The 12,500-nt window shown below is 43.4% G+C and overlaps 1 protein-coding gene across 2 annotated transcripts in view; it reads left to right on the forward strand.

Annotated features, from left to right (window-relative positions):
- Positions 1-12,500, forward strand: part of fat1a (FAT atypical cadherin 1a) — a 93,638-nt gene that overhangs the window by 36,458 nt on the left and 44,680 nt on the right. For both annotated transcript variants that reach the window (XM_079499736.1, XM_079499737.1), the window contains exons 5-7: positions 4,307-4,636; positions 6,328-6,544; positions 8,015-8,154. In XM_079499736.1, the coding sequence (XP_079355862.1) occupies positions 4,307-4,636; positions 6,328-6,544; positions 8,015-8,154 (687 nt within the window). The remainder of the gene's footprint in view (positions 1-4,306; positions 4,637-6,327; positions 6,545-8,014; positions 8,155-12,500) is intronic.

Consider the following 12,500-nt stretch of genomic DNA (forward strand, 5'->3'; position numbering starts at 1 on the left):
AATCCTATCTAGTGCTTCAAAAGCTTTTGTTGCACTCTAGCTTATAGAAACAGAGGAGAGAGAGAGGTTGAACATGTGGAGCAATTAGGGTGGGGGTGGAGGGGTGGTGTGAGTGTTGTTAGGGTGGGGGTGGTGTGAGTGTTGTTAGGGTGGGGGTGGTGTGAGTGTTGTTTGCACCAGATGCCAAGGGGGGGTGGAGGCAATGCAGGGGGGCTTTCAGCTTTTATGACGAGATGGATGGGGGTTGGTGTATTCAAGTGTGTGTACGCACGCACGTGTGTGTGTGTGTGTGTGTGTGTGTGTGTGTGTGTGTGTGTGTGTGTGTGTGTGTGTGTGTGTGTGTGTGTGTGTGTGTGTGTGTGTGTGTGTGTGTGTGTGCGCGTGTGTGTGCGTGTGTGTGTAATTATATCTGTGTGAGACAAAGGCAGTATGGGAATGTGACTGCACATGTGTGTATATCTCTGTGTGTGCGTGTGCAGGTCCGGGACACATCTCTTATGTATGTCTGTATGCGTACATGTGTCCGTGCATGAGTGTGTTTGTGTGCTGGCGTGTGTGTTTGCGTGTTTGAGAGTGTAATCGTTGGTTCATCATGATTGAGCCAAAGTCGGTGGGGGGGGGGGGGGGGGGGGGGTGTTAGGTTGAGCTCACGCCAGGCTGCAGTCGGTGGTCTGAGTGGGAGCTCTAGTGGTGGGCCAGGGAGCCATGCGTCTGAGGTGTGTGTGGGGTGGACATGTCAGGACATGCTCCGCTGCCAGCGCAGACCTGCAGAGGGAGCGTAAAAAGGGAGCAAAGGAAAAAGCCGAAGACAAGAGGCGATTGTTCCCCTCTGTTCACCAGCTCTCCTTCAGTCGTTCATTGATTTCCTGTTATAGGCAGACGGATCTGGTATAGGATGCAGTTTGTGCATGCATGTGTGGGGTGCAAAAATAAAATTAAAAAATGACAAAAATGTTGCTGCAATATCACCAATGAGTGGTATAATACCACCGTTTTAAATGCTATTAACATTTTTTGAAAGATGCTTCTGAACATAAGTGCTAGTTTGACCACTTCAAAATGCTCTAATCTTAAAATAATAATTAATAACCAAAGATAGTCAATGTGCAAGCTCTCAGTGCATCTATTTGTTCTGCTGTGCAACATGCTTCCATAGAAGACATGCTGACTGGAATCCAAATCATGACTGAAATCAGTCGTGGTGACTGAGAACTTTAATCCATGAATATTGTTAAATATTATACACAGCAAATGATATTAATACATTTGCTAGATTGACAGTTCAGCAACAAATCAGAACTAAACAAGACAAGGTAAAAGGGGTTGCAGATCCGATCTGTGTGCTTAATGCGTGCAAATAACAATACAAAGCCAATTGGCGGGCTCAAAACCGGATCTGAGCACTGAGCAGTAAATAGAAACCGCTCCCCGAAAATCAACCATTAGGTCAACCATTAGGTCGCCTGGTCGGCATTTGCGGGAGATTTATGACCGCTTGCGGATGTCCGGGTGTGGACTCTAATTCCCGGGAGACTTCCGGGAGAGGTGTCTGAGGTGATGTCTGAGGATACAAGTAAGCTAGGTGTGTGTGTGTGTGTGTGTGTGTGTGTGTGTGTGTGTGTGTGTGTGTGTGTGTGTGTGTGTGTGTGTGTGTGTGTGTGCGTGTGCGTGTGCGTGCGTGCGTGCGCACATGAGAGTGTACGCCGTATACACATGCACAGACACACACAACTTTATCGTACTATACTCATTCCTTTTTCTGTAGCCCTACTGATTCTCTACCACCAAACATGAATCCTCTCGTAAATCCTTGGGAGAAGCACTTTGTCCTCATAAAGGTAGAAAAACAAGCAAACACACCCGAGCACTGTGTTACTGTGGTTAAGTGTAGTTGTGTTTCGCAAGGTTTATGTTTGCAATAACATTTTAATCAACACCATTTCCTCCATTCCCTTGCCATTACAACAATGTCTGCGTCTGTTGCTCACATTACTGGATGCCGGAGTCCTATCTGGACTTTGTCTACCTTCTGCTTTTTCAATGCCAGAGAGATAACAGGAACTTTACCAGGAGAGCATGAGGGCAGATGAACTCATCTGGCCGTAATGGAAATGTTCATTACGCAGAGAAGGATGGCAAAGCGGCATATCTCTCCCGAGAGAGTGTTCCATGTTAGGAGCACACAGCGATCTTGTCATCTCATTTAATTAATTCTGCCTTCACAAACAGCACAGGCAGCTGTTGACGCTTTCCGGAAACAAAACAGGGAAAAAAAGCATTTTGTTGGTAATGGCAACCACGGCACCAAATGGTGTGTGACTGGCCCCGGAGCCCAAAGAGTTTCTGCTAAAGCGCTGAGCAGATGGTTTTAAATGACTTTGTGACATTTGTTCTGGACCTTTTATTTCACCGCTTAAAGCTGGAATTGTTCACATTTCTCCAAGGCCTCAGGATGAGAACACACACACACACACACACACACACACACACACACACACACACACACACACACACACACACACACACACACACACACACACACACACACACACACACAGCCCTAGAGTCTGAGAGATGACACTCAGGTTAGTTTAGGTCAGCCTGTGGCCCCTTGGTTTTCATTCAGCTCCCTCAACTGAGCACTTAAATGATTAGGGGTCATTAAAACCGAAGCACAAATTAGCAGAAATGCTAACTGCGTTACCAGGAAACAAAAGTTCCTCTGCCGTGACTTAAATCAAGGCATCCAATATACATTAGCATCGCCTCAGTCCATTGTGTGTAACTATATTATGCACAGTAAAACCCTCAGGGTTAATTTAACTCTTGAGAGTGTACCAATGTAACCAAAATGCAGGCATTTGCAAACTCTCTGGCTTACAAATGAATACGTTAACACTCTGATCTTACTGTGTTCTCCTGCCTTGTGTTACTGTTGGGGCTTTGCGAGGAGAAAACAATACGTTGAAAGTATAATTTTATCTTTTGCAGGTTTGAAATTGATGCATTACCAGAAAATAGTTTTTTTTGTGGAGCGTTGTTTTATAGAGGCCCCATTTTGTCAGACAGAGGCATATATACGAGACACATTGATTCATCTTCCACTGCGTGGTTTTTGTAGTTGCTTTATTAGCTGTTCTTATCTTCAGAAAGTAGGCCTGGTCTTTTGACTTTTGCATTGAATCCACTCATAATAAAGAAGATTAGGAGGGCAACAGACAGAATAAAGATGAGGTACTATTTCATCTTCAAGCAGGAAAGTAGCGAATGCACGTTGAGCGGCCTTTGCAACATGCGCACATATGTTTCAGAGAATCAGGATCTGAAAAAGACCTTGTGGCAGCTAATCCCTTTTCATTTTGACAACCAATCCACTTAGTGGGGATCAGCCCTGAGCAAGAGGAAGAAAAAGTTGTTTTGCTTTCCAGTGTATCTCTGTATTATTCAAGGTTGTGGAAATAACGACCTTCAAGTATAGCCATCTTGATGTGATGTGTGAGGTAAATGAATAGTCAGAGTTTCAATGTGTCTCTGTGTGGAAAAAAGGTGATAACACTTACATGTCTAGATTTCCACTACCTATCAATTCAGCTTGATGATAACATACAGTATATCTGTGATGGTGAGTGAGGAGGAGGTACATCCAGGGAGGAGAGATGCCTTGTCTTGAAACACAGCAGCTTGTTGTCATCATAATTCCTCTTGTTTATCGGTAGCGCTCACCTGTTTTACAATGAACCTTTTAAGAATTCACAGCATAGCGTCCCTAGACTCCCTACACTTGTGTACCATTCTCCCTTGGTGTTTCTACATAATTCTCGATGCACCTTGTGTATCTATGAATGTTTTATGATAACAACATGAAGTCACTCACCGTGTGTCTATTTTTTTATTTTTTATTTATGTTTTTTACTTTTCCTGACATCGTGCCTGTTTTACCAGATGGATATGGTTGCTGTCGGGCAGAAACCTTTCGACTCCCTATATGCCATACTTCTTCATACGAAGGTGTCGGACGGAAATAGCAGATCTGTTTGTAGATATACTTTTGCCATTTTCCCAATTTATGAAACAAATGAGTTCCATTTCTTGAAAGATAACAGTTTTGGACGAACAAGGTTTCCACCCAACAGCAACTTATATGGCACCTCACTGATGACAGATCAGAGTTCTCGAATGAATCCAATCCATCACTTAGCCAGCCAACCAAACATTAAGCTTTTATTTTTGAATCAGCATATCAATAATTAAATCAACAAATTAAACGGTCAGCCAATAAGTCGATGCTTTTCTTCCTCATTCTCAGATCACCGTCACCGACCATGGTGTCCCGGCCAAGTCCACCACGGTGCGTGTCATCGTCAAGGTCCTGGATGAGAACGACAACCGGCCTCTCTTCCTGGAGAAGATCTACAAGATCAAGCTTCCGGAGCGAGAGAGGCCGGAGAAGGAAAGGTCGGCCAGGCGGGACCCGGTGTACCGGGTCATCGCCTCGGACCGTGACACCGGCCCCAACGCCGAGATCTCCTACAGCATCGAGGAGGGAAACGAACACGGCAAGTTCTTCATCGAGCCCAAGACAGGCCTGGTGTCCTCCAAGAAGTTCTCCTCTGCGTCGGAGTACGACATTCTCACAGTGAGTATCTCGTTATATTAAAAATACAATGTATTTTGGATAATAAATATGACAGAAAACATATCTTGAGTGACCAAAATATATATATTTTGAATATATTGTGAAAATATATTTCGAGGGGCAACATGATAGTGAACAAACAGCTATACAGGTAGCTGCTGCATCAACCGCATAAGCATAATGTCCCCGGTTCAATTAGAGACCTGTGTTGTATGTTGCCCCCACGCTAACTTCTTTCTACCAATCTACATTCCAAATCTAAATTAAGATAAAGTCACATAATAAATAAATAAATACAATCGCAACACAAATAACATAACCCATATGGACAGACACAGCATTAATATACACTTATTACAATTATAAACTACACATTATTTCCCCCCCCCCCCCCCCCCCCCCCCTCCTTTAACTCTGAGAGTATAAGAATGCACAGACGCTCACAGACTTAACCCATTTTGACCTGAGATCAGATTCTAAAAATGTCTTCTACATCCTGACAGTTTTCTGAAAAAGCTATGTTTCTATGTCAGTGGTTCTTCGATTTTTCAAAAATAGCAGACCTACAAGCTCGTAGCGCGCCACTCGGTGGCGCGCTATGAGCTTGTAGATCTGATATTTTTCAATAGCTAAAGCATAACATAACACCAAAAGGGGTTCCCGCCCAAAATGGGTTAAAGTAGAACTCCAGTTTTGACTGTGTAGGATGTTTGGATGGGTCTGCGGGTTAGATGTTTGGCGGTTGTTTAGACTGTCTCTTAGAAGTAAACTGATCTTCATACCAGCTCCAACATGTCGCAGTGTTGCATCAGCAATGCCATCATATTGACCCGTTCCACCCAATGCTCTCTAGAACTCTCGCTGCCTCCGTCCTTATGTCTCTCTTTATTTATTTCTCACAAGCTGTTAACCTAGCATTTCAGAAAAACAAAACAAAAAAACAGGCTGTGTGATTTAAATAGCAGTGAGGATTTTTAAGGTAACACATGTTCAATGTATGACTAATTAGCCTGTGTCACCCCGAGGCCTATAACTCCATGCTTTTTTGTATTGAGCTGACAAGCAGTCAAGATGCACGCCAGATGCCAAAGCGAAGTTATGCTTATCATACTTCCATCAATTCTGCAACATTTTTGTGTACAGTAACATCCAGGGTGTGTTTTGACTAGCGAATTCTGAAAGAACATCACCTCACGAGAATAAAGGCACATCTTGCTGATTAAAGTGTGGAGCGTGTCAGCAGTTGGAATTTGATCTATTTTTCTCCTTTCACTCTGCAACATAAAACACTGACACCAAATTCTGTCTCGTATCGGAATCCGATGTATTAACAATGTGCATTTGTATGTATTAGGAACTTGTCTCAGGTAAACGATTAGGCAGACCTGTGTCATGCATCAGTATATACCTTCATACCCTTACATCCAATCACAATAAAACAATGGATTGTATCACTGTGCTAACTTACAGACTAACAAAGTGGAAAGTGTTTAGACTAGAGAATCCATTTGTATCAATTTGTAACTACTAGAGTGTGCAAATGAAACCAAATGGATCTTACGGGTATTATTGTATACTCCTAGAGTTAAATTTACACCTTGACAGTTTTTCTGTCCTGGACACTATATATGAACAAATGGCGCCGGTTCCTGCATTCATTTATGCGACACAAACATCCACGTCTTCCTCAGATAAAAGCGGTGGACAACGGCCGTCCTCAGAAGTCCTCTACATGTCGCCTGCACATCGAGTGGATCCTCAAACCGGTGGTGCAGGACGGCGCGTCTCCGCTGGTGTTCGAGGAGGCGCCCTTCTCCTTCTCCGTCATGGAGAGCGACCCCGTGGCCCACATGGTCGGTGTCATCACCACCGAAACCTCCGACGTTCCCGTGTGGTTTGAAATCACAGGTACAGCACATGCCCCAAGTTTGTGTGCGAGTGTGTTTGTCAAATTAATTGTGGGCGTGCATCTGCCTTTCAGTGTTTCCAGGTCAAATGAATGCACTATATGTTACTACTGTATGCAATACGCGCACGTGTGTGTGTGTGTGTGTGTGTGTGTGTGTGTGCGTGTGCGTGTGCGTGTGCTGCGCATGCACGTGTATCGGGATAATCTTAATCTAGCTTGTCCTTAACACTAGTACTCTCAGATCTAGTAACTAACTTCTTCTGTCGAATAAGATGAATTTTACTTTCCTTGACTTTGACTACTTAGCCTGAGATGAACTCTGTGCATGAAACTACTTTTATAATACCTTTTTCTGTGTGAATGCTTGACTTTCTCACTCCCTCTGTCTAATCAATTTGTCACTGACATTTTTCTTCTCTTTTCTCTTCTTTATTTTTCTCTGGAATGTTCTGTCTGGATGGATTTCTTTTTATTATTATTATTATTCCATTTGCAAGGCGACGTAGAGGCTACTGAGATGTTTTACATTCTTCAGATGGCTTGTGACCACAACTGTACAGCAGAAGGTAGCTGCTGCGTATTTGAGAGATCGCCATGCAGTGTTTGCTTGTCCTGTCTGTGGTGTGGTGTGGTGTGTTGTGAGCTGTGGTTAAAATGTGCTGTGTCACCACCCCTCTCCCAAAACCATCACATTACATGAATTATAGTGGGAAATTTGGATAAATGGCCAATTAGGAAATGTGTGTATACATATTATAGATTATCGTCCCAGGAATTCGTTGTTGCCGCAGGTTATAATTTGCTTATCACATACATCACACCATAGTCTTAGTTATTCACACAATGAGTAAATAGCAACCTTCCGGCCACGTTGGACGTGTCGATTTCAGTTAGATGGCTCACAGTGATAGTTTAGCGGTGGCGCTCTAGCTGTTGACTAATTGGCAGCTACTCTCCCTCTCTCACACTGTGACGCTGATAAAGCTCCCCCAGTCTCTCTAACTATGTCCATATTTGGGCATAATCAATTTCATCTACTTTCAGGGATCTCCATATATGTTCTTGTGACACAACAGCAATAATTATTGCTATGATGTCAGTCAGCTATAATTTCAGTATTGTGACATCAAGTATAAAGGTTGCCTAACCACGTTGATTTTGCACTGATTTGCGCTGAGTCCATATTATGGCCATATATCTGCGTGTGCGCCCACCACAACTTCATGTTAGTAGATAATAATATTAAAAATGATAATAATAATGCAGTTTGTATTGTGTAGTTGTATAGCAGTATATTACATGCAGCATTCATCCTGTTGACACTTCCACCCCCTCCTCCCCTGCATTCATTCAGTGTTAGCATAGCGTTGTTAGCTGTCCTGCTATCTTTAATGTGCTGTCCCTCTTCATTGTTTTCCCACATCCCCTCCCACCTCCATCACCACACACACACAAAAATTACTCGACAGGTGGCAATTATGACAACCGCTTTGACGTGGGCAAGGCCAGTGGGACACTGATCGTGGCGAGGCCCCTCGACGCCGAGCTGAAATCAAATTACAACCTGACGGTGGAGGCCACAGACGGCACAAGAAACATCAGCACCCAGGTAATTGAACCACTAATGAAACACTGAATGCCATGACGGCTTGTCATGGTGGTGTGAATATTCTGAACGGAGGGTGGGAGGAGGAAAGAGAGACAGCGACAGACAGACAGAGAGAGAGACAGATGAACGGAGGGAACCTTGGCAGTTGGAGAGCTGGAGGAACGTACAGAATGAGGGGTAGGTAGAGGAGGGGAGATGAGAAAGGATGGACACAGAATAATGGAGAGAGATGGGAATGGGGAAGTGTAGAGTGAAAGAGGGAACAGTGTTGGGTGTGTTATGAATGTCATCAGTGGTGGAAGAAGTGCTTGAATAAAGGTAGCAAATAATACCACAGTGTAGAGACACGTCAAACTTTGACTTGAGTAAAAGTACAAAAGTATTGAGGCATGAACATTGACTTACAGTACCAAAGTGAAAGTACAAAAATGTAGAAAAAAGGCTCACATTCCGACGTGGTGTGAGTTTGTAGATAAGTATAAAAGAGGGCTTAATTGGATTATGAATGTTTTGCATTAATAATGTGAATCTGCAAGTAACTGGTAACTAAAATAATTAGTATAGAGTATGCAAAATGGAAATACTAAAAGTAAAAGTACTTCTAAATTATACTTTATATAGTTCTCTTAAAGGGGACATCAGAACTGTATTCTGTCCCAGTGATAAGTGATGCTTATTGTTGCTTGATGCTGATGCTTGAATTGAATGAATTAATGAATGTGTTGTAATGTGCTCTCGTTGCGTCATCGAGAGTCTTTAGGTCACGCTATTATATTTGTGTTCATTTTCATAATTTCACTGCACTGTGTTTACTGTATCTGTGTCTCTACATGGAATACATGTCCCCAAAATGACATCATTAAGAGGATAAATTCAAAACTATAAAACTCTCATTAACTTAAGACAAATGGATGTGTGCGTGTGTGCGTGTGTGTGTGCGTGTGTGTGTGTGTGTGTGTGTGTGTGTGTGTGTGTGTGTGTGTGTGTGTCACACAAAGGCTTGTCCTTGAAATATATCTGAATTTGATGTAGGCCTATTAACACCCTCCGCGCCATTGCCGACGATTAAAGTCAATTGAAGCCTAATTTTGATAGTGACGCTTATCGCCATTGCCGACAGCCTCCGGCAATTGAGCTTTTATAGCGCGTTCGATTGCTCGAGCCAAAATGCTACTCACGTTAGCAGGTTAGCTAGCTGTGTTGTTAGCACAGAACTGGATCGCCCATCTTAGATCGTCGTCGCCATAAGCATCCATTCTATCCATTTCTTTCAATCGCCTGTAACTCCTATTCCTTGTCCCAGATGGCATTTTTGGTCAAAACAGCGTTTCTTTGACGGCACAGAGCTGACAATCTAGAGCTCTCCGGAGCTCCGGCCTGGATTCACTTTGTAAACAAGGCCCATCCAGCTGTGTGAAAACTCCTAACGTAGGACTACCGGTTGTGGACCGGAAATGGCGGATTTTCAAAATAAGAGCTCAAATTTAAAAAATGCTGGCGTGAATTAGATCCTAATTTTTCAATAAATGATAGCGGTCTAAGTGTTAAGGTCAGACTTTTGAAAACGTAGTTGAGACAATTTCTTGAATATAACCTTGTACAGTAGCTCCATATTTCATATTTGTATATATTTTTCATAAATTAATGTGACTACTACTTCATCATACAAGAGTGTAACAACATTAGTGAAAAATTGAAGAAAAAACAAACAAACAAAAAAACACTGATGTCGAGAGGTGAGGTTTGAAATGTGCTGGCAAAGCTCTCTCTACATATGCCTGCATACAGTACCTTGAAGGTGCTTCCATTTTAATTTGGAAAAGCCTGTAACCCTGGATAGCTGTGTTATTTATTTGGTGTTTTGCATTAACTTCTGACAGGCCATTCGAAAATCACGATAAAACTTTCCCTTACATGTTCTCCGATGGCAGTTATTCAATAATGGATGAACTTCAGCTGAGATAAAGGTCGGTAGAAATGAAGTGAGACTGAGATCCAGTTCTAGGCAGAGATAAAGATTGGATGAGATGGTTCTTCTGACTCTGGGCTTGAAGCGGTGGTCCTGGTGGTCCACATTCCTCCTCCTACTCTCTGCCTGCCATCTCCTCACTGCAGCAGAAAGTACTTCTTTTTTTCTCCCCTCATCGGCGGGGAGCTCCAGGAATCTTCCATTGTCTCATTCCCCAAGCAGGGCGAGAATGGTGCCGTCTAGCCAGAGGTCTTTTTTTAAAGTGTGCATTCCTCTGCGCTCTCCTTCCTCTTCGTCGTCCCTCTGCTCCTGAGCCGGGGAACACTCTCTAGTCCGTTTGCCTCTGCATGGGCTTTTTATGGAGTCAGGGCTAAAGAAATACGATATGCAAGCTTACCTCTTACATCTTGCATCTGCACACCTTGCACCTAGCAAAATGAATGAATATAGCAATATAGTTTTAACAATTTAACAACACAAATCTTGTTTCTGGCACAAAATATTTTAATTACAAACTTATGTGGGGGGACCTTGACATGAAAATGTAGGCTATGAGAACAACTCGGTATAGGATTCACCATGTTTGGCCTACCTCTTCCGCAAAAGGTGGTAGTGGGGGAGGTGTGTGTGTGTGTAGGGGTGTGTGTGTGGGCGGGGTGGGGGTAGGGGTCGTCCAGCGGACCGCAGCCTGAGAAGAATCCATTTGTTGTCACTACGTATGAATGAGGCTTTTCATCAAACCGACCGAGCCTTGGCCATTGAAGCGCTGCCTTCGCCGCCATCTCAGTGGCGCCCTCAGTTGAACAACCTTTGCAAAAAACGTTCAGGGTCAACAACCCGTTGTCACAGCCGTGACGTGCACTGGCTTCCACCCTCCTCCATGTCCCTTGTTTGAGATTATTGATAAGTAATTTGGACATGAAAAGTGAGACGGAATTAAAGGTTTGAGGCATTGACACGTGACACGGGCCATAGGTCATATTTGAAGACACTGATGTGGTATGGGAAATAGCTAGCTTAGCCGACAGGAAGTCACCTTTTGAAGAGAAAACCCTTCACCTGTGGTGCTGCCAGAAACGGATATTCAGTGGTGGAAAAAGTACTCACTTTTATTTTTACTCAAGTAGAAGTATCAAAACGACTACTGTCTTGTAGATATACTTTGTCCTGTACTGTCCTGTACTGTACAAATGTATTGAAAATATACTTAAAGTACCAAAAGTAGAAAGCACTCATTGTGCAGAATGTCCCGTTTCACAAGTTTTCAAATGTATAAAAATCTTGAGCTTGTAGATCGGTTATTTTCAAATGGCCAAAATGTATAGGGCTGAAGTGGTTACTTTCCACCACTGCGTTCAGATATCTTCTAGAAATGAACCTTAGCCGTACGAGACTTTCTCCAGTCCAAAATGATCACACTCAAAGGTGGTCACGTTCCGAAAACTATAAATATCGCTGTGTTCCATGCCTTTTGTCCCCTGGCGGCGTGCGTTGACCAGAACAGCTCATATGTCTGTCCACAAAGGAAAATGACATAACACAATTAGTCACGGCACCAACGTGGCTTCAAAGCCATGAGGCTTCTCTTTTCTATTCAGCGTCGGACCTCATTAGCATGAAGCCTTTTGTAGGCTCCCCTCGGCCATCACAGTCGATCCTGTTACGGGACTACACAAGGAAGACACACACAAACATCAAACATCTTCACCTCTCTCTCTCTCTCTGTGCATGTGTGTGTGTGTGTGTGTGTGTGTGTGTGTGTGTGTGTGTGTGTGTGTGTGTGTGTGTGTGTGTGTGTGTGTGTGTGTGTGTGTGTGTGTGTGTGTGTGTGTGTGTGTGTGCACAGTGCATGCTTGCGTGCATGCTTGCGTGCATGCTTGCGTGCATGCTTGCGTGCGTGTGAGAGGGAGTGAGTGAGTGTGTAAAAGTGTATACATTTTGTCCTGGGTTTATTTAACTACATAATCCCGATATCCTTTGTCGCACAACGAATAGTGAAAGTAGACGACCTACGCCAGGTCGAAAGTGGTTGAGGTGTTAGAAGAAGTATACTTTTTGGGTGTGCTCTGTGCAGATATAATGACAGTTTCTGTTTCTGCTAAAGACATTCATCTGCTGTCATGAATGATTCACCACATGCAGTAGTAGGCCAGAGTACTGATGTTTGGTATTCCATGCATGCTTCTAATGGCTTGTCGGTGAGGGTGAGGTGACAGTAGCTCTGAAAGAGCACAGAAAGTGCTGAAGTGTGGACGGGATTGAACCTGTGACATTTCTGTTGCAGGACAGACACTCTTGCCACTAGGCTACCTTGCCACCCACATAGACTGTTGAAAGTTAGAGTTAAGATGTTGCTCAATGAAATTACACTGCATTC

The sequence above is a fragment of the Electrona antarctica genome, assembly GCF_951216825.1.
Source record: "Electrona antarctica genome assembly, chromosome: 4".
NCBI classification, from domain to species: Eukaryota; Metazoa; Chordata; class Actinopteri; order Myctophiformes; family Myctophidae; genus Electrona; species Electrona antarctica.